The sequence below is a fragment of the Rhinolophus ferrumequinum genome, chromosome 24 (assembly GCF_004115265.2).
Source record: "Rhinolophus ferrumequinum isolate MPI-CBG mRhiFer1 chromosome 24, mRhiFer1_v1.p, whole genome shotgun sequence".
Lineage (NCBI taxonomy): Eukaryota > Metazoa > Chordata > Mammalia > Chiroptera > Rhinolophidae > Rhinolophus > Rhinolophus ferrumequinum.
The window spans coordinates 14,238,839-14,260,713 of record NC_046307.1 but is presented as its reverse complement, the minus strand read 5'-3'; the positions used below and the strand labels follow the sequence as shown (position 1 = coordinate 14,260,713).

At 48.4% G+C, this 21,875-nt stretch overlaps 2 protein-coding genes across 2 annotated transcripts; one reads left to right on the top strand and one right to left on the bottom strand.

Annotated features, from left to right (window-relative positions):
- Window positions 1-69: 69 nt before the first annotated feature.
- Window positions 70-2,303, bottom strand: SMIM33 (small integral membrane protein 33). Its single transcript, XM_033095594.1, has 2 exons — window positions 2,161-2,303; window positions 70-772 (listed from the first exon to the last, which is right to left on the bottom strand). The coding sequence occupies exons 1-2, from the start codon at window positions 2,167-2,169 to the stop codon at window positions 395-397; spliced, it is 387 nt and encodes a 128-aa protein (XP_032951485.1). The 5' UTR covers window positions 2,170-2,303; the 3' UTR covers window positions 70-394.
- Window positions 2,304-8,432: 6,129 nt separating this feature from the next.
- Window positions 8,433-16,969, top strand: ECSCR (endothelial cell surface expressed chemotaxis and apoptosis regulator). The gene is made up of 9 exons (XM_033096397.1): window positions 8,433-8,869; window positions 12,024-12,065; window positions 12,597-12,656; window positions 13,122-13,259; window positions 14,816-14,929; window positions 15,326-15,424; window positions 15,643-15,679; window positions 16,355-16,451; window positions 16,625-16,969. The coding sequence occupies exons 1-9, from the start codon at window positions 8,512-8,514 to the stop codon at window positions 16,631-16,633; spliced, it is 954 nt and encodes a 317-aa protein (XP_032952288.1). The 5' UTR covers window positions 8,433-8,511; the 3' UTR covers window positions 16,634-16,969.
- The last annotated feature ends 4,906 nt before the right edge of the window (window positions 16,970-21,875 follow it).

Sequence of the window (21,875 nt, the reverse complement as noted above, 5' to 3'; positions counted from 1 at the left end):
TGCACGAGGGTAGGGTGCACGGTGGAATTTCCAAGCTGAACTTACCTTGGCACCCAAAGGAGAGGAGATTGGGGTGGAAAGAGGGGTAGGGACTCCAACGACGTTGTTCAGGGGTCTAGTGGTCCCTGAAGAAGAGCGAGCAGCTTTGCAAGGGCGGTCTTGGGCCCTGGGAATGCTCAGAGCAGCGTGTGTCTGGGCAGGGCCCTCAAGCTTCTTTTATTTCTCCTGTCCACCACAGGGCTTTCTCTACATTCTGTTGAGAGGGCAGCTCCAGCTTAGTCCATGCGCGCACCTCCAAAGCTCTGATACCCAGGCCCCAGTTTGCTTTTGTCCTAATTCTCTGTCCAGTTTCTTGTTCTGAGCCAGCTCAGGCCAACTCTCCAGAGTCTCCCTCTTAGAGATATGTGACTTCATCGATGCTGAGCCCAGGCCCATCTGGCACAAGACAGGAGCCAGGGACAGGAGGGCCCTGCTGGGTGTCTTCCTGACTGTCCTGGGGGCCCAGCACTCGCCATTGGATGAGGTAGATGCCGCCCTCCAGCTTTGGGGCTGGAGGCTCTGTGGGGAGAGTGGCATGTCCCCGGTGTAGCCTTGGACCAAAGTGGACCACCAATACAATACATACTGCCAGCAGGACATAGACAGCTATGATGACAGTGAGCAGGGGCAGCCCGACCCCTGGAGGTGGGTCCCAGGCCCTGCCCAGCACCCTCCGGGCTTCCTGCTCCGCTGAGCCGTTCACAGCTGGAGAAAGCCAGGGATAGTGGCCAGCCTGCGAGGAGAGTGGCAGAGAGAGAAGGTGACATGGGCATTTACACACAGAAAAAGACCAAAATAGAGAGAGATAGACACCCAAAGGGACCTGAAAGAGAGACAGAGAGTCTCAGAGGCAGAGAGGAGCAGAGACAAAAATAAAGACAGAGTATTTATTTAAATAAAGACATGGAGAGAGACAGATAAACACAGATAGATACACATAGCAACAGAGAAAAGGAACAGAAAAAGATAGACGGGGATACAGAGACAAAGAGAAAGAGAAAAAGGGGAAGAAAAGAGATAATGAGACAGCAGTGAAGACAGATATGGAGAGGTAGAGACAGAGGAAAAAGAAACAGAGGTAGGGAGGCAAAGTTGTTCAGAAAGGGACTTCCTTACAGTCTGGCCTATAGTTTGGCCTTGCAAATCCCCTCCCGCCGCCCTCTCTTCCTAGGTCTCCATCGAAATTCCTAAATAGATCCTGTGTCCTGCATCGGGACTCTTAGCACACTATGGGCCGCTGTCCCACATCCTGGGCAGTGAGCAGTGAGCAAGCAGCCGCTTCTTCAAGTCCTGGGTAAAGGGCATCATTGTGTTCAACATTCTAGGTTCCCACTACTCACATGGAAGGTGGAGGGGTGGTACCCTGGGGGGAGGAAGAGGAGACAGGAACCCCAGAAGCTTGGAGGGAGGCAAGGGGGATACCTTATCTGTAACATCTCCCCAGGTCTCAGGATTAGGCTCGGGGGCCCGGAAGGAAGGGGATGCCCACTGTGGATCCCTGACTTTGCCCAGGATGAATTGAGGAGACGCCATGGCAGCCTCTACCTCTTTCAGCGTCGTCCCAGTGCTCTTCTGCCTAAAACTGGAGGTCAGGATCCCTACCTCTGTCTGTCTCCACCCTGCTAAGAAGTGTGGGCTTAGGGGGGTTGCTGTGAAGGTAGCAAACCTCCAAATAATAAACCTCAGAGCTGGCAAGGTCATCACAGGCTCAGGAAACTTTTTCTCCCTAGCCTCATTGCACCCAGATGGACCATCAGAAGCAGACCGTCTGGGGTGGAGCCCTTCCTCTAACTCTAAGCCCTCAGCTTGGCCCTTCCTATAGGTAGGCATTTGGGGTAGGAAAAGTTGTTCAGAACAAATCGATTCCCTTTAGTCTCTCAGTCACACTGTCCACCCCATCCCATCCTCAACACAAGTCCTTTCACATGTGGAAAGCCCATTACCCCTGCCACATGACAAGTCTAAAGCTCTCTGGGGCCCAGACCACAGACCTCCGGGGCAGGGAGTGGAGAAGCAGCTCCGGATGTGGAAGGGAAAAGGGAAGCAGAAGGTGGTGAAAGGACAGGGGCCCCTGCAGGGAGTCAGGCCAGATTGGCAGGAGGGGGTGAGTGGAGAGTCTACCTGGTGCATTGTCCCATGGGTGGCAGCGCAAGACTCCCTCAGGACTGGTGGCCAGCAGGGGCAAGGGAGAGCCTGCCAGCCCAGCTCGGCCCCTACCCGGAGCTGCCACGTCTGTGGAGCTCACGGGGCACACACCCTCTGCACACACACCCTCATTGCTCTCCCGCGCTTTCACTTCCTTGAACATCCGGACTACCCTGGGGCCAACTCTGATAATATCTTGATCTTACTCCTTGGCACTTCCTTTCATGCCCCCTGCCATCTTCAGCAGCCTGGGTCTGCCTGTCCACCCCTCCTTCACCTGGTCCCACACATTTGGGCATTGTCCCCACCCTGGCCTGCCCCCCACCAGGACATGCTGACTCCCCACCCCAACTGATTTCCTGAAGTACAGTCCTTTGATTTTTTTTTTTGTTTGTTTTTAAATGCAGTATCTCAAACACACTGTAAAGTGTAGAGTATATTAATATACTAAATCTCTCTGGCCCAACTACCAGCTCTGTCCATTTTAATAGTCTGTCACATGTATTTCAAAAAATTTTAAGAACTAAAATATTACAAATAAAATAGAAGCCCCATTTCTGATCTCTCCCCTCCTTCCCAACTCAGGGATAACCATCTTGTTGAATTTGATGTTTACCATTCCCATGCAAGACATTCTTTTCTCTTTGGGGTTTTTGTTCTTTGATTTTTACAAATATGAATTCTGTATATCTCTTTGCATTTGTCTGAATATAACTTCATTTGAGAATGTGTGTACTTTAATGTGTCCAAGTCACAAAAAGTGCTCACCAGTCTCTCCTCTCTCTGGAGACAATTTATAAAGGACAATTTTTGGTCCCAACTGACTCCATGGGACCAGACATCCCTCATTCTATCCCTTGTTGTGCATGCATTACCCTCCATTCCAGTCTGGAGACCAGGAGACCTCCAGCAACTCCCTCTCCCAGTCTTGATCCTGATTCTTTTGCTCGCAGCTGCTCCACACCCTGACATTCAGGAACCCCATTCAGACCTCCAAGTTCACTTAAGCCCAGGTCACTGGAGTGAGACAGTGGCTGCTGGCCTTGAAGCCAGCTAGGAGGCTGGGCCCTCCCAACGTGATCAAAGTCTCCAGTCATTCTCCACCTCCCACCTTGGATCAGTTAGACCTCAGCCAGAGGGAATCTAGATTCTGCCATAGTCCAGAGCTTCAGCCACTACTGTTTGCCTCCTGTCTCTTCAAGACACATGTCCCATTGTGCTCACAGACAGCACTACTCGGGCTCCAGTCCCCGAGTCCAAAACCCCAGTTTCTGATCTTTCTGAAGGTTAGTTCTTCCTTTTGCCTCCCTCGTCAATCCTGGATCTATCTCCACAAGGGCTTCAGAAAGGATAAGGGGGCGGAATTTCTGGGAGCACACTATTATCAGCCTTCCCTCGCTTTCCCATCTCCATGCTCACCTTTGTGAACTGCCCTTCCCCCATTCCCACAATCTAAACATTAACCATCTTTTATGGCATAGTTTAAGCATCACTTGAATGTATTCTTTAGCCCTGAAATAGATTTAACACTGAAATAGATTTCTCTTTTCCTTAAGCTCTGTAGCAGTATGTTTCTTACCTCGTTCATGGCATTTGTCACACTGTCTTATGTTACAGGTGTGTAGGGGCTCATTTTTCTTCCTAGCCTGTGAACCCCATCAGGGCATTCCCGTGTGTGTCCCAGAGTCTATCACAGTGCCTGGTACTACATGCAGATGCTGGACAAGAGTTTGCTGAGGGGCCGGCCCGGTGGCTCAGGCGGTTAGAGCTCCATGCTCCTGGCTCCGAAGGCTGCCGGTTCTATTCCCACATGGGCCAGTGGGCTCTCAACCACAAGGTTGCCGGTTTGACTACTGCAAGGGATGGTGGGCTGCACCCCCTGCAACTAGCAACGGCAACTGGACCTGGAGCTGAGCTGCGCCCTCCACAACTAAGATTGAAAGGACAACAACTTGACTTGGAAAGAAGTCCTGGAGGTGCACACTGTTCCCCAATAAAGTCCTGTTCCCCTACCCCAATAAAATCTTTAAAAAAAAAAAAAAAGAGTTTGCTGAATAGAACCGGAACCTGGACAAGCCCCACCCTACCCTATTCTGTCCTTAGTCCTGCGGCAGGTAAGGAGAATCCTTCACCTGTGGGGAGGGCACTTCTGAGCCATGGAGAAGCAGCTCTGGATGTGGAGGACTCACTTCCTCTGTCTCTTTTTGGCTTTCTGTTGTCATGGAGCCTCTTAGATGGGTTCGGGGGCTAAAATGATTAAGAACATGCTTTTCTTTCACAGAGAAGAAACGTCTTGGCTTTCAAGCTCTGAGCACTAGGACCAAAGATGAAAAGATGGAAGTCCTCCCTACCATCATCCCTCCGAGCGGGAGGCCCCTGACTCCGTTCTATACACTGGAGACACTTCTGTTTTCCAACTCCCCAGGGGAGGTGGAAGTGGCCCTGTCGGCCAAAGTAGGGCAAGGAGCAGCCCTTCTTCCCTCACTCTGTCCCCACTGAAGGCAGCCAGGCTTAGGAGTCTGCGGAGGGAGCTGAAGGAGAAGGAGTTGTGGTGACATTCTGAACAGGTCAGTGGGAAGTCGCCATGATAGGGAAGTCTGAGGGCTGGCTGACTTCTGGGGCTCATCTTAAGCTTTGGGTCACTGGAGTAAGCCCAGAGCAAGGGCTGCCCATCTCAGCTACACCCTATTTCCAGCATTCTTATTACAAGCTATAGGTCTGTACGGGATGTGCGTTATGTTTGTGGGGTAAGATAATGTTCTATAATTATTGTGATGATGGCTACACAAGTCTCTGAATATACTAAAAGCCATTGAATTGTACACTTTTTTTTCTAAAAGATATTTTTTTTTAATTGGGGAAGGGGAACAGGACTTTATTGGGGAAGAGTGTGTACTTCTAGGACTTTTTTCCAAGTTGAGTTGTTGTCCTTTCAATCTTAGTTGTGGAGGGCGCAGCTCAGCTCCAGTTCCAGTTGCCTTTTCTAGCTGCAGGGGGCGCACCCCACCATCCCTTGCGGGACTGGAGGAGTTGAACCGGCAACCTTGTGGTTGAGAACCCACTGGCCCATGTGGGAATCGAACCGGCAGCCTTTGGAGTTAGGCTCACGGAGCTCTAACCGCCTGAGCCACCGGGGCGGCCCCAAATTGTACACTTTGAATGGATAAATTGTACAGTATGTGTCTTAGTCTACTTGGGTTACTATATTACTACCATAAACTGCGTGGCTTATAAACAACAGAAATTCATTTCTCACAGTTCTGGAGGCTGGGAAGTCCAACCTCAAGTCACCAGCAGATCTGGTGTCTGATGAGAGCTCACTTCCTGGTTCACAGATAGTACCTTCTCACTGTGTCCTCACGTGGCAGAACGGACTAGCTAGCTCTCTGGCACCTCTTTTATAAGGGCACTAATCCTAATCATGACGGCTTTGCCTTCATCACCTAAGCACCTCCCAAAGGCTCCACTTCCTAATACCATCACCTTGGGAGTTAGGATTTCAACATATGCATTTTGGTGGGACACAAACCTTCAGCCTATAGCAGGATGTGAATTATATGTCAATAAAGCTGTTAAAAACAACACAGGGTGGCCGGTTTGCCCAGTGGTTAGAGCATGGCGCTCATAACACCAGGGTCGCCGATTCAATTCCCACATTGGTCAGTGAGCTGAGCCCTCTACAACTAGACTGAAAACAGTGACTTGACATGGAGCTGATGGGTCCTGGAAAAACACACTGTTCCCCAATATTCCCCAATAAAAAAAAAAAAGCCACACACCTGTTAGAATGGCTAAAACTGCAATGTGATAGGCGTATAGCTATTCACGGCAGAATCAGTCATAAAAGGAAAAACTGGAAGTAGCTTAAATGTTCAAAACAGAAAGATGATTAAATAGACTACAGAATAGTACATAAGCTGCCATGAAAAATGATCACTGTGAATCTGTGAGCCACCAGAAAATGCTTATGATTTGAAAGTAAGGAGGCAGGTTTCTTCTTCTCCTCCCTTTCCCTTCTGGAATAATTCGGTCCTAATAGTAAGGCAGAACAAGGTAAGCAATGTGCCTGTGGGGTTGGGGGGAGCCACAGTGGCCGAAATGCAGGGTGTCGGAGCCCAAGTGAGGAGGGAGGAAGGCATCCATATGTTGGGGGATGGCCCAGCATGGAGGGCCAGAGCCTGAGTGGGAGTGGAAGGAATCTGTGAGGCGAGGGTGGCAGCAGAGATGGGAACTTGGTTACAAGGGGAGTGATTAAATAAGGACAATAGGAGCCAGATTTCAGAGAAGGGCCTTGGAGTAGCCACCCCCTTGTAGCAATGAACACACCCACCACTTAGACCTCAGTTTCTAAATACTATTTGCCACCGAAAGGATCTAGGGGTCCTTGGAAAAATAGCTGATTCCAGGGCTGGAACAGGTAAAGCACAAGATGAACCTGGAACATCTCGTTAGGCCAGAAAGTAAGGAAGTGCTCAAAGAATGATGGAGACATGTCAAATGGACACAGAAGCCAGCCTGAAGGAGCTCCCAGTGACCAAAATGGGGGTGACTTGAGCATCAAAATAAAATGATTGTTACATGTAATATTCACATAGTTTCAAAGCATCTCCCCACAAAATACTTATTAATTACAAAGGGAAAAAGAGTAACCGTAAAATGGAAAAGGCTGGTTATAGTGGTTGAATGGTGGTCTCCAAAAAGTTAGGTCGACATCTTAATCCTGAGAACCTGTGTGAAGGTCACCTTACTTGGAAAAAGAGTCTTTGCTGATGTAACTAAGTTAAGGATCTTGGAGTGAGGAGGTCGTCCTGGGTTATCCATCTGGGCACTAGATTCAATGACAAGTGTCCTTGGAAGAGACACTCAGAGGAGCAGGAGACATGAAGACAGAGACAGAGATTGAAGTGATACAGCTACAAGCTAAGGAAGCCAAGAAATGCCCAACAGCCACCAGTAGCTGGAAGAGGCAAGGCAGGGCTGTTCCCCTAGAGCCTTCGGAGGGAGCATGCAATACCTTGATTTTGACTTTTGGCCTCTAGAACTGTGAGAGAATACACCTCTGTTGTTTTACATCACCAGTTTATGGTAATTTGCATGCAGCCACAGGAAACTAATACATTAGCATTCATTTAAGCACGTGATCCAGTGACCATCCTCAGCAATGGAACCAATCAAAATCATGCGCCAGTTGACAGAATGCAAAGAAAGGGACAGAGCATTGCGTATGTGACATTCCTGGAAAAGATGCATGACCTAAATCTAATCATAAGGAAATGTCTGACAAACCCCCATGGGGGAGACTCTACAAAATAACTGGACTGTAACCTTTACAAATGTCAAGGTCATGAAAGTCAAGGAAAGACTGAGGAACAGTCCCAGATTGAAGAAGACTAAAGACACATGCAATGAGTAATTCTAGACTGGACCCTTTTGCTATAAAGGACGTTATTGGGACAATTGTCAAAATTTGAATGGAATTAGATGGTATTACTATATTAATATTAATTTCCTAGTTTTGATGGCTGTATTGTGATTATGTAAGAGACTGTCCTTATTTGTAGGAAACACACACTAAAGTATTTGGGGGTGATGGGGCATTCTGTTGGCAATTTACTCTCAAATGGTTCAAGGAAAGAAAGTTCTGTTCAATGTACTTCCAAGTTTTCTGTATATTTGTGATTGCTTCAAAATAAAATATTTATTAAAAAATGAAATCCGAGAAAAGGATACCAATCATAAAATGATTGCATATATATGTGTATGTATATATATGCATATTATTACAGGGTGGAAGGAAATCTACAAGAATGATAATAATTATATTAAAGAGGATTGTGTGTAACATTTCTCTGTTCTTAAACCTTTTGAGTTTAGTTCAGTAAATATGTGCCGAGGCCCTGCTATATGTCAAGCACTGTGCCAGGTCCTCGGGATACTGAAAAAGTGACAGTGCTGTCCTGTGTCTGCAGGAGAGCGTATTGTGGGATAGGTGCTGCTGGAGCATAAGGACGGCCTGACTCCAATGTTGGGGCGCGGGAGAGATGCTTGGAATGTGGTCCTCTTGGTTTTCTATTAAGAATAACAATAATGTAAGATGCTGGGAGTCCCATTTGCATTGGGAGCCCTGAGGAGGAAGAGGAATGTGGAGAATTCAGAGCCTACAGAGCATGGGCGGCTGGTGGGTTGAGCTTTAGGGCTCAATCATGGTCTAAAACAGTCTGGGGAGGGACTAGAGTTACAGTCCAGGAAAATCTCTGGGTGGTGTATGGCGGGACCCGATGGACCCTTTGGAGGGGAAAAGAAGGGGCAGGGGCGAGGTTGCCATCAATGGTCTTAGTGAATAGGCCCTGGAAGAGACCACAGTGGCCCAGCCATGTGGAGCCCCACCCCCCACCCCCAGCCCTGGGCACAGGCGCTGATGTTTCAGCCTTACATCCTCATCTGGGCTGTCCGGCTGAGCAGGGCCCCTGGAGCCAGTCCCAATCTGTTTCCTTCTATTCTTTGACAGGAAGCTCCTGGAGAGCCAGACCCCACCCCCTCCCCGCCCAAGCACTCCCTCTCTCTTCTCCACTATGGACAGAGCCTTCAGGGAGCAGCTGTCTGCCCGGCACAGACCCAGCTGACATGGGGACTGTGGGAGCGACGCAGCTGTGCTGGGCGATTCTCAGTTTCCTCCTACTCCAAGGTAAGAGGCACTGGCTACTCTCCTACAGCAGTTCTTCTCCCCGACTGGCAGTCCTGGGCCTGTCCCTTCTTCGGGACACACACCACATACGCTCTCCATTCAGGGCTGCGTCCAAGGGAAATTCCAGAGCCTTTCCATGAAAGGGATCAGTTGGATCGGGAGGTGGTCATCACCAGGCCAGGGTAAAATAGGCTAAACTTTTCTTGTGGGAAAATTTCCAGGGTGAACTGGGGCTTCCATAGAGGCTGGCCTCCGGAAATGTGGAAAGTGACTGTCTTGGTAATAAGATTGAGCCCCGGAAGCTCCTTCCAGGGTGTTCTAGCACAAAATTGTCTGCACCTTGGGCTTTACAGGTGATCGTTTTTTTCTTCTTTCACGTGGGAGTAACAACCTGGGAATTCCAAAGACTGACTTGAAGCTCAAATCACAGCAAGAGGGATTCAGGTTAGATACAAAGAGGATGTACACAGCATCCTTACCCAAGGGCCTAGAAGAGATGACTTCCAGAGGAGACACATGGAAACCACACCTCTCAGACTGGGCTGTGCTAGCTGAGAAGTTGAGAAGCAGCTCATAAGGGTTCCTCTAATTAGGGAACAGTTGCTGGGAACCATGAGAAATCCAGGAGATTCTGACTCACAGGGCAGCAACTTCCCTTCGATCATCCTTGCCCTGCCCCCAACTCACCCTCCTGGAGTCCTCTGTGGAAGACTCATGAACCTGTGGCTCAAAGCAGCATGAGAGAGTGCAAGAGTGCTCAGATATGGAGGGAGGATGGCACATTTTTGGTAGTGGGTGAGCGCGCCTGATTACCAGAAGTCTGTCTCCTGGAGGGGTCAGACATTTCTATAAAAGCCCATCCCACCTCCCCTTTCCTGAGGATAGTCACACATTTGATCTGGGGCTGGGGGACTAGGCTGTTGTAGAAACTGCAGAAATGGCCGAGATTAAAAGGTAAGACTCATGAGGTCACATTTTCAGGCCTAGGCTTCTCCCAGCTTCTTTACCCACTGTCATGTTCCAGGCAAGTGCCAGGACTGGTGATGACCTGTGTAAATTCTACCTAAGCCACGCACACTGCTTGAGTTTCCTAACCCCTCATTCCAATATCTCAAAGCACTTACTATCTCCTTAATTTCGGTGGACTGAGGAATCCTTTTGAGGATATTTACACCCACAAAGGGACTTGACTGCAGATACACAATATCAGGACAGACTTGAGACTTGGAGGATTTGAGAGAATGGGGCAAAATTGTATAGCATTTATTGAGCATGGACTATCTATCAGGCACTGTGTTTTCTTTTCCTCACAACCACGTACGTGGTACAAAAATCACTTGCATTTTAAAGAAGAGAAAACTAAGGCCCAGGTCAGTAAGTGATAAGAGTCAGGACTTGAACTCAAGCCTATCAGAGTCCAAGATCCATGATTTTAATTACTGAACTATGCTGCTGAGGAAAACAAGGTGGTAGTGGTGTAGGGGGAGGAGAAAGAGGCTAGCCGGAAATGAAGCAGGTGGGGATTAGGGAGGGGAGACAGGAAAATAAGAAATCCCAGAGGCAGTGTTCTTCGAATGTCTGCGTGTCCAGTGGTCAGACGCACCTGGTCTGTAGAAATCACACGCTCCCTGCATCCCTCCTCTACTCACAGAGAAATATACTGGTGACAAAAAGTTCTGGTAGGGGAAGGGGGCAGGAGACAAAGAGCAGGCCACTAGGACTTGAGCTTGTGACTTTGGAACTCCTTTCAAGACACTAGTTTACTAGTTTTGTTTCTAGATAAATGAGGGAAGGCAGTGCTGTGCCTTCCCACTAAAAATTGAAGTTATATAACCTTATAGAGCTTAGACGGTATGTTAGGTGTCCTCGATCAATGACTGACAGAAGTTTTCAGGATATAACTTGAATTGAAAAGATCATTCCCCAGCTGGAAAGAGTTCTCTCTAACCTGGGGCCCCCCTATAAGTTTTAACTCCCCTTAACTCCACCCAACCAGGGAATGGGGTTTTCCTGGAAAATCATGGTCCAGGGTTTGGGCAAGCTTGGGCTTGGAAACAATTAATTCCGTACTATCCAAGTGATAGCCCCATGGAGGAAGGCAGTGGCTAGGGAAAATAAACAGACCAGTTGGCTGCCACAGGCTGGGCGGGTGCCTGGCCCCCAGCCGCCTCTGTTTACCCAGACCTGGGCTTGGTGCTTCCCTGATGATGAGGGGCCCAGGGAGCAGGAGGACCAGAACAGTGGCTGCAGTCCCTACTAGAGTGGAGGGACGGGAACCCAGCTGGGCGGCTCCACTTCCCCGCCTTGTTTTCCTTCCACATTGTTCACAGGTTTCAAGAATGATTTCATTGTGGAAAATGAGCAAACACAACCTGACCTTTGAGGTCCCACACACACAGGGGACACATACAGTAGATGGGCATACAAACACACACACACATCTGCGTAGAGGCTGGTACACATATACACGTACTTACAAAAAAATCTAATGAGGGCTCCTCACTGAGGTCTTCTAGTAACTGACTTCTCCCTGGGTTTGGCCAACAATGAGCATTTCTGAGTAGCCTCTGCCTGTGAGAATAGATTGGTCACTCGTTCTAGAGCTTCCCTGCCTCCTGTATGTACCTCAGAACTCACTTCTTGTGTAGGCCCCTATCTCCAGCTGGAGGAGGGCAGAGAGATAGCCCAGATGCCAACCCTGACCCCTAACTCCATCTTTTTCACCATATCTTTCTACCGCATTCCCTTGGGGCAGGACCAGGATGACAATATTCACAGGGGAAAATGGATGGCTCAATGGTAGTGTGGTGACAACGTTAGCCTAGAGACCTGGAGTCCTTGTGTAGGCTTGACAGGCCCTTGACGAGTTCTGTCCTTGGACATATCACTAGTTTGAAAGAACCTTCCCCTGTCCTTGTATCAGGTTGCTATAAAAACCATGTGGGGTCGAAAAAACAGGAAAGGACTCTGGGACACTGAATCATGAGGTGGTGGTGATGGTGCTCTTCAGTCACAGCCTCAGAGGAAGCCAGCGCCTTGAGTTCTTTGTCGGCACAGGAGGCTTGGAAAACCAAAAGGCTCGGGTTCTTCTGTTGCCTCTGCACTGGGCAGTAGATTCACCGAGCTAGTCTGAGTGTTTCGCCTTCTCTTGCAGGCCACAACTGCCAGCTCACACCCCAGCCCTCTTACCCTCAAGGTAAGACCAAACACACAGGGCCTCCTCCAGCATTTAGGTCTGGGAGCTTAAGGAGGGGAAGAGGAACTCTAGGCTTGTTTTGTACTGATCTCAGGTGATTAGGGCTGGGGCAGAGCTCTCAGGACATCTAAAGCTGAGCTCATCTAAGGACCTTTTTCAGCTTGGCCCAGTCTACCATGCCTTGAAAGAAGAGAGAAATGAATGGTTGAGGGTGGGGGGTGGGGTAGGAAGAAAGACTAGAAAACATCAGCCATAGGGAAGGAGAAGGAGACAGAGCAATAGGAGGCAGCAGACCCTCAGCCTCACATGATATGTTTGAGAATCCTTCAGTCTCAGTCTGACCGCAGAGCCAACTTCTCCCAACACAGGTGAGTATGTGTGGTTGCCAAGGGGCCAGTCCCTGCCTGCCACCCAGCCCCCTGCCCAGCCCTTCAGATTTGCTTAGAGCCCAAGGGTTGTCATATGTGCGGGAAGTGTGGTGTCACCAAACCTGTCCTACCTCCAGCTCCCCCTCTGTCTCTGTCCTTGCAGGAGACAGCCCTTCCTCAGAGCCAAGTAGCCCAAGGCCTCCATCTAGCGCCAGGACCCCAGGTACTCTGCCACTCAGACTACAAATGCCATCCAGGGAGGGCCCAGCGAGGAAGCAGACAGTTTCTGCTCGAAAGGAGAATACAGACAAGTGAATAGGACCTCACCTTGACAATTACAAAGCAGAGTGAGAGGCCTGTGATAGGCAGAAGCGTAAGGTGTTGTGGGAGCTCAGGCAAATGTCAGCCACTCAGACTTGGGGACCAGAGAGGACATCCCAGAGTGAGTGAGATCCAAAGCTGAGGCCCCACCAAGGAGTTAACAGATGAAAACTGTGGGGTGGATGGTGGTAGGATGTATTCCAAGCAGAGGGAACTGCACAGGTAAAGGCCCAGAGGTGAAAGAGAAGATGGCTTCTTCTGGAATTAAAAGTAGGAATGAAAAGGAAAATTTTGGACTAAAAGAGCCCTCCCTTGTACATGCTGGCTGAGGCCCTAAGCAGGCTGACACATGCTTCCTAATCCAAAGCTGTTCCAGAGAAGACTTCACAGGTCCCCATAGTAGCCAGTAAACCCACGTCACCGAGGTCACGCGCTGTGGATGATCAAACCCCGTCCTTGCTGGACCTGACTCAGTTACAGCCACAACAGCACACATCGGGACTTGGTGAGTACCTGGGGCTGGCAGTGAAATACACTGGGTCATGTCTGGCTGGGTTCCTTCTTCTCCTCTTCAGGGGACCCAGGTCCTGCCCTTCTGTCATGCAGGATGTCATGCGGGGTCTCTGATCCCACTTCCCACATAAGAATGCAGGACATGGTGAGGCCAAAAAGGAACACCCACGGAGCCATAGATAGGGGAGTCATACCACTATATTCTCAATGGCGGCTGGTTTGGAGACACAGGAAGCAGAAGCCACACGATCCGCAGTCTGCCGTCTGCTTCTCTGTCAACCAACCTCACTTGCTAACTGCAATCCTCCTCTCTGCAATACGCAATCCACAATCCGTGCTTGCTAGCTCAGCCACGGCAGTTATATCAGGGGCTAATGGCTAACCGGTAACAGCTGATGGCCAACTAGTCACAGCTGATGGCCATCTACTACCCGAGCCAGCACCTTTCCACGTGAGGCCGAGAGCCTGGAAACTGCTCTCTGGGACTCTGTCCCCACACCTACAATGAGGGGTCTTATGGCCAGGATCCACATCAGCGGCTCCCTGGTTTGGGAGAGAATAAGAGGTTTAGTAGAGAGCAGAGACAGGGATTTGGGCCTGGTCACAATGAAGGTAGAGTCTCGACTCAGGACTGACAAAGGCATCAAGCAGGAAAGGGAGGTTTAAGTAGAACCCAAAATGATGGAAAGGAAGGCAGAAAAGGTGGGGAAAGGGCTACACACTTCTCAGGGCAGGCTGGCCTTCACCCAGCATCCTGGGAGGAGAGCTGGGCAGGGGTGGATACCCTCCATCTTGGCCCTGCTGTTTCATGACACGGGCACAGGTGTCCCAAGCAGCGGCAGCAGCAGTGGCAGTGGCAGCACAGGAGGGGGTATGTCCTGTCTATGCTCACAACGAAGAACAACCTGACCCTTTCTCTCATCCTATCCCTTGGCTCTGAGATTTTTTTTACACTCCCAGACATATTTGGGAAGGCCGGGTGGGGGGGGGCACGGGCAGTGAGGACAACAAAATGGAACAGCACGCAAGCCTGTAGTACGAGCTGAAAAGGGGAAGAGATCGGTGACCATGCCACTTTTTAAGAGGGCCAGAAACTTGTGCCCTTTAGCTGGCAGCCTGGCTCATTAGATCAGTGACTGGGGACAAACATCTGGTGTCCTTCCTTCTCTCACTTCGATCCTTGGCAAAACACAGATGGCTCTACCTTGCTTAGTCTGGCTCCCTATCTCTGTACCCTAAATTCCTTTCCTCTGGGCTCCAAGGGATTGGTGGGAAGAGCATAATGAGGGCAGCATCCTAAACTTTCTGGAAAACTCTGGAACTAGTAGTAACATGAGCAACCAGCAATGTTAGCCACGTGATCCCACATTACGCACTTCCAACACCCATCCTCACAGAATCTGGTAGGAGGGGCAGGGAAGAAGTCTTTTCTGTAGGGCATGAGCTCTGTCTGCTGTCCTTTACCTGGGGAAGAAGGAGGGGAACTAGCTGTCTCTCATAGGCTGTGTCAGTTCCTTCACTGATGTACTCATCTCCACTCCATTTTAGACACCTCTCAAAATGTTACTCCCAAATCAGCCACCATGAGCCTGAGGACTAGAGAAGACTCAACCGTCCTGCCCAGCCCTACATCAGAGACGGTGCTCACTGTGGCTGCATTTGGTAAGAGGGTGGGGTGGAGAAGGTAGGGTATGGCAGCGGACCCCACCCCTGAACTGACTTGGGCTCTCGGTCCAGGAAAACAAATTCAAATCTCATCCATTTGTTCTCAGAGGGGTTTGCTGATGAAGAAGACTCTGGTGGGAAAGAACTGACTCTCCAGTCAGTTCTTCTGGGCTCTGCTGGGTTCCATGTTCTCGTGGGAGGACTGGGCAGGGCTGTGAAGCCTACTCTGGCCAGGGCAGCAGGCTGAGAGCTCATTCATTCAGCAGAGAAGGGGAATTCACTTTGCTCTGGAGCCTGGCGACACAGTACTTAGCTGAGTAGAATTGGAACTCCTCTTAGCCCCTTTTGTCCCCTCCTCTGCCTCCCCTTCACTCCATCCTTTCCCCTGTTCAGGTGTCATCAGCTTCATCGTCATCCTGGTGGTCGTGGTGATCGTCCTGGTCAGCGTGGTCAGCCTGAGGTTTAAGTGTCAGAAGAACAAGGAATCTGAAGGTACAGGCCTGAGCCCCAGGCTTCCCCTTTGCCCCTCTTTGCTGAGGGACCCAGAGCTAGATTCTAGGACTGACACTCAGCCTGGAGTTGAGGGAAGGAAAGGCACATCAGCACCGCTAGATAAAATGGGAGGGTCCACTTGGGTGGGCTTGGAGGGGCAAGTTGAGCTTCTGAGTTACACCTTGTGACTCCCAATCTGTGCCTTTGGAATTTTACAGATCCCCAGAAACCTGGGAGTTCAGGGCTATCTGAAAGGTAAGACTGTCAGAAGTGTAAGTAGAAATCATCTATCTAACCTCTCAGTCCCCCACTCCGAGAGGGAACCAACACTTCATGCCTTCTGCACGCGCACACACACACACACACACACACACACACAGAATCCTGACAGCCTCCACTGAGTCCATGGTTGTGAGTGGGCAGGACAGGGGCGGGCCTGAAACAAAGCAATCAGGTGACCGGAAATGGACTGGAACTCTTCAGCCCCAATCCCTCATGAAAAGTGTAGGAATTCAGATTCTAATACACCCTTTAAATAAGAAGATACTTATTTAAGGAACCACTTATTGAATACCGTCTATGTGTCAAGCCCTGTGGTAGATATTTTGTAATGTTATCTCAAATTCTTAGAGCAATTCTTCAAGGCAGATATTACTACATTTTATACATTTAAAAATTGAGACTTAAGAGATGTTGTAACCTGGTCAAGATCACACAAGTAGTAGGTAATAGAATGAAGATTTAAATACAAGTCTTTTGGACCTCAAAGCACACTCTCATTTCATTATGGTTCACCACCAAAATATAAGTTTATTGAAAAAAGGTCTAAATTTAAACAACCCCTCCCCACAGTTCTTTAACCCTCCCCGTCCCCCCAAATTGCCCTCTCACGCCTCCTCTCCATAACCCACGTTCCCTTCCTACTCCTAGCTGCTCCACAGCCAATGGAGAGAAAGACAGCATCACCCTCATCTCCATGAAAAATATCAACATGAATAACAGCAAAGGAAGCCCTTCGGCAGAGAAGGTACATTTTACCTGGTTTCTTCCTCCCTTTCTCCCTCCTCCTCCTCCCTTCAGGCTCTTTTTTGTTCTTTAACCAGAAAGGAGATACTTTCAAAGACCCAGGCACTTCTCTTCCCTATTCTATCTACCATTCCCAAGAAGTTCACCCTGCCTCATTATGTATTTATTTTGCAGGTTCTTTAAAAGCAACCTTGGATCCGAACGAGTCCGAGGATGACACAGCTGCCCTGTGACTGTAAAAAGGAAGGTGACGGGATCAGTAGAGGCGATGGACCACATATAAATTATTTTATTGTTTCACATCTACTCCCAGATCTAAAGGACACTAGCATTCCTCCAGATCTGGGAGCAAACTACCAATATGAGAGACTCTTTTCCATATGGACAGCCACTCTAGAAACATGGCCTGCTCCTCCCACCTTCTCAGAGTCACAGGAAAGAGGAGTCTACAGAGCAAGAGTAAGGAAAATGACAAAGTGGATTGGTCCTTTCTACTTTGCATTAAAATTATTTTCTGGCTGGCAGTCTCATTTCCTTTAAGGTCTATGGTCTTATGTGCATTTCTTAACAATGTTCTAGCAGTGTGGGGCCTCATTTCGTAGGCAAGGCATGCACGCAAATTTCTGCCCCTTTGGGGAGCTCTCTGAGAGGCCTGGGAGGTGGGGAGGAATTTTTGTCAGGTCTGCCTTGGTTTACCTGGTTTATTAAGTAGGGAATAGGTGACTGACTAACCACTCTAATAGAGGGGAGAGAAAAAGGAGCTGTAAACAGTGACCAACTGTCACCAGTAAAGAAGTTTTAAATCTGGAGAGTGAGAACAGGAAGCACAATGCATTCTGATAGGAAACTCCAGTGGTGAGAGCTGAAGACGCTAAGGGCAAATGTCCTCTGCCTGCCCCAGGGTAGACATGCCTCACTGTGGTCCTAGCTTGGAAATAACACTGGGAAGGTCTGGAGCGAGGATTGGTCTGTGACTTCATAAACCAAAAACCCCCTCACTTTACCCCATGTAGCCATTATCTTTGCATCCTAGAAAAAGAATAAAGGATTACAAGTACTATTAGGTTGGTGCAAAAGTAATTGCGGCTTAAAAGGTTAAAAATAATTGCAAAAACCGCAATTACTTTTGCACCAACCTAATGTAAAGTCATTTGAAGAGAAGGTGGAAAAGAAAACAGTTATCTGTTTCTTAGTAATCTCTCCCATGACACTGGTTTGGAAACGAATCTTGGTTGGGGAGACTCTATGGAAGAGTCATCTGTGTATGTCTGCATGGAGTGTTTATAAGCATCTGCTAGTGGGTAGTTTAGAACACAGATTACCCATTCTGACACACTATATGCTATTTTCTTCTGGATTTAGACTCTGCAAGGTGATATAGGAGAGAAAGCCTAGAACAAAAAGTTTCATTCTCTCGGCCCAGCCTCAGCTGAAACTGCACTGGGGGGCTCTGGGCCGCTCGACCACCAGGAGGCTCGGCTAGCGGCCTGGAGCCCAAGGACCTCAATGACGGCTTAACCATGGAGGCTGCTCATGTGAACTACTTAATTATGATTAAACACCATTTCCAGTAAAAAAAAAAAAACGTTTCATTCTCTCCTTGAATGGACTGAAGAATCCCACTGGATTCTTCAAGTGGACTGAAGAATCCCACTGGATTCTAAAATCCTCTAGGGCAGGGCATATGACCTGCTCATATCTGTAGCTCCTATGTGGTACATTGTACCCAGCACATCTGAGGCCATGAACACTGGCTCCTGAGTGCAGGAAATCTAGTCACACTGCTGAGCTCTGCCACAGACTCGCAGCTTGATTTTGGCGAAATCACTTCCCACCTCTGAGCCTGTTTTCTTACTTTTAGAGAGGTGGCTGGACTACGTGCCTTCACTGTCTTTTCTGGTTCTTATATTCTACAGTTCTGTAAACTCTAGATGTAGGAAAAAAGAACACAATCTTTTAAGTAAAGATCGTTTTGGGTGGGAGCCAGAGACAAATCTTAGGTGACTCTGGGCAAGTCTTTTACATTCTCTGGATTTAGCTGTCCCTGTGTATTAATGTGAATAAAGGGAAGAATGAGCCCTACCTGGCCCTGTCTACCTCACAGGCTACTTGGTAGGTATGGTATAGTAAATGTGGAGATACTTGAGAAGTAAAAGTGCTAGTTGACAATTGTAGCAGAAAATGGGGAGTCCCACTTCAGGATCAAGGCACCTGTTTCCCAGCTGCTGGGAGTGTTGGCAGCTGAGGGGTCATAGCTGGTTGATGACTGGTTGGTGGGGATGGGGGTGGGGATGAAGATCTGGATGTCTTGCCTCAGTTTCTCCCTCTGCCCCAATCCTGCTTCCCTTTGCCTCAGAGTTGTTATTCCCAGGAGCACTCACCAATAAAGCTTCAAATCTGAGTCTTGGAGTCTGTTTCCTGTAGTATCTAACCTATGGCAGCGATACTACAGCATTTCTAAAAAATAGTTCAGATATGTATTACTTAAGGCACGCTGCAAAAAGCACATGACTTCCTAGCCAGTTCCAGTACAAAACGCCATCATTGGGATAGAACTGTCCAGGTGACGTAACAATGTCTTGAAATACCGGATTCTGTTTCAGTTGTTATTCTGACTGCCAGGGAAACTTAGCTCAGCTGCTTATCAAACTGGGCTAATTAGGTCAAGATATGAGTTTCATTCTAGGTAACTCAGCTGGCGTCTCCATTATAAGGCCACAAACTCCCCCTGACTCTGGACAATGTCCTGCAAATATGAGCTGTTGCTCATCGGTATTTATATGTGAGGGAGAGGGGGTAAACTGGTATTAATATGAACTAGAAAGGCTTTTACCCTGAAACTGACACCGCAGTCCCACATTAGCCATGTTCATTGCCCAGTTGCTGAATAACTAGCCTTTGGGAAGGGGTCCAGGATGAATTCACTTAATGTTAATTCTGCTCTCTAGCAACCTATATGAGAGGGAGTTCTGCTGGAGGATCCTACTATTTATGCAAATACCAGACTCCACCTGACAGGAAATCTGAGTGCAGCCTTCTCTCTTCCTTGATGTCTAGACAACAGGATAGTGGCCACTTATAAGACAGCTTCCTCCCTATTCTAACACAGGACTACATAGCCCCAAAGCAGGAACAGGTGGTGGGCTTAGGGTGGTTGCCGTAGTGTGTCCTCTCCCTTCTCCCCCCATCTATGGGAGGGCAACCAGTAAACCAGTTCAGGTACAGAGGCCCAGTCGGACAAAGGGATCATTTACTCTGTATTTCTTCTAGGGCTGGATGGGGCAGCATCTCAGTCATATAGGGCACACAGCAAACCTCAGTACCATCAGCAAAAATTCACTACAGTTCAACAAGTATTTCTAAGGGTAAGTAGAGAAAACTCACAGAGATCTGAGGCTGGCTCTTGGTAAAATGTTCAATGAACAAAAGAATCATGGCAGGCCTCTTTGGCCTAGTTCCTGCACACAATTTCCCAGAGCCAAGCTAGTACTACTTAATTCTATTTGAATCTGCTGGAAAACAGGCTTTGCTCAGTAGTGTCTCCACCTGGATTTGTGGATGTCCTTTCTCACTTCTTTGAACTTCTTTCTATGAACTTCTTTCTACACCTACCTCCTTACCTTTGAGAACTGCCTCAGAGATCCCAATTGCCCTTCCCTTATTTTCTTCCTAGTTGCTCTCTCACTCTTCCTGCTGGTTACTTTCTCTTGACACTGCCATCCTGAACCCTTTGAGCCCACACCTTCCTCTTTTACCAAGCACAGAGATTGAATTTGACAGTAGAAATATTTTTGTTGAATGGTTGGTGTGCTTAAACAAAAACTGGCACAGAAGTGTTCTAAACGTTGAGGTTTGGAGTTCTAAATTAGTCCTGGTGCTAGTCATAGAAAAATTCATCCAGAAGTGTTAATGAGCGGAAAGACACATTTGTATGGCAATATCTGAGAAGACTGCAATGGTGAATCATTTTTTTTTTACTGATCTAGGAATAAATGAGTCATCTAGAAAAGAAACAGGAAGTGAGGTTTCAGAGGATTATGAGAAAGGTTGTTGAGGTACCAGACACTTCCAAGAGGTCCCAGTTTCTTAAATCTTGTCCAGTGTTCTTGACCCTGGACTCTATTCCTAAGTAGCCCCATAATTCATAGTACCCCTTTTCAATCCATTTACCCCCTACAGTGCTCTAGCACTCACACTCTCAACCTGATACCTCTAACTTCACAGTACTATAACTTCTCTGAGTATCTCCAGACCTTAGCCCTGTGCCCTTGGACTGCAAGATGCACCCCACCTTTCCTTGTCCATCTTCCAGAGCAGTCTGTCTGGTCTTCCAAAACCACCTAGTGGATGTCTCTGATCAGGTCCCTCGTCTGCAGAGCACAAGTGGCTTCTTCAAGACCCAGCCTTCTTCTTCTTCTTTTTTTTTTTAAAGTGGGCGTTTTCTTTTTCTTTTTTTTTTAAGGGGAACAGGGCTTTATTGGGGAACAGTGTGCACTTCCAAGACTTTTTCCAAGTCAAGTTGTTGTCCTTTCCATCTTAGTTGTGGAAACTAAGCTCCAGGTCCAGTTTCTGTTGTTAGTTGCAGGGGGCGCAGCCCACCATCTCTTGCGGGACTCGAGGAGTCGAACCGGCAACCTTGTCTGGCAATCTTGTGGTTGAGAGCCCGTGCTCGCGCTCCAACCAACTGAGCCATCTAGCACTGGCCCATGTGGGAATCGAACCGGCAGCCTTCGGCGTTAGGAGCACTGAGCTCCAACCGCCTGAGCCACCGGGCTGGCCCAAGACCCAGCCTTCTGTGAGTTCACTGACGCTCATTTCTCCCAAGACCATGAATAAAGGGAAGGGATAGAACTGCACATCACGAAAGGTTTGTACCCTTTGAATTTGTGTCTAGGGCTGTACATCTCCCTATCCCAGCTGCCTAAGTAGTTACTGGTTGATACCATAAATGACATAACTGATTCCTGGCTAAGAGTTCAATGAATTCCAGGTAAATTTTTGTTTGGGGATGAACATGATCATTTTCCACTTTTGCAGACCTGGTCTCTGGCCATCTGAACTCACCTGCATGCATGAGTCAGTAAGGACACTGTACCCATCCACCTCGGAAGAATTGCTTTTATTCTTTGCTAAAAGTTTCCATGCAAATCTGAGCAGGAATATTTCATTTCCTTTTTACTAATCTCCTAAGTCCCGGTCCTTCAGAAAAGAAGGGAATGGGCCAAGGAAACGACGGGGGTAGAAGAGAGGAGAAAAGTCTCAGAGGGCTCTGGAATAGGATAGGATGAAGGATAAGGAACAGCAAAGATAGGGGCTCTAATATCGGTTCCAATGTGTGCCTGCCTTTGTCTTCTTTCTCTACTCCTGACTTCTAATGGTCCTTCGAATTACTCTGTCCTGAAGAGCTGGGGCATACCCTGACTGC

Coding starts and splice junctions, on each gene's coding strand:
- ECSCR (XM_033096397.1), top strand. CDS start 8,512: ATGGTCTTAGTGAATAGGCCCTGGAAGAGACCACAGTGGCCCAGCCAT. Junction 8,870..12,023: donor CAGTTTCCTCCTACTCCAAG/GTAAGAGGCACT, acceptor CTTCTCTTGCAG/GCCACAACTGCCAGCTCACA. Junction 13,260..14,815: donor ACAGCACACATCGGGACTTG/GTGAGTACCTGG, acceptor ACTCCATTTTAG/ACACCTCTCAAAATGTTACT.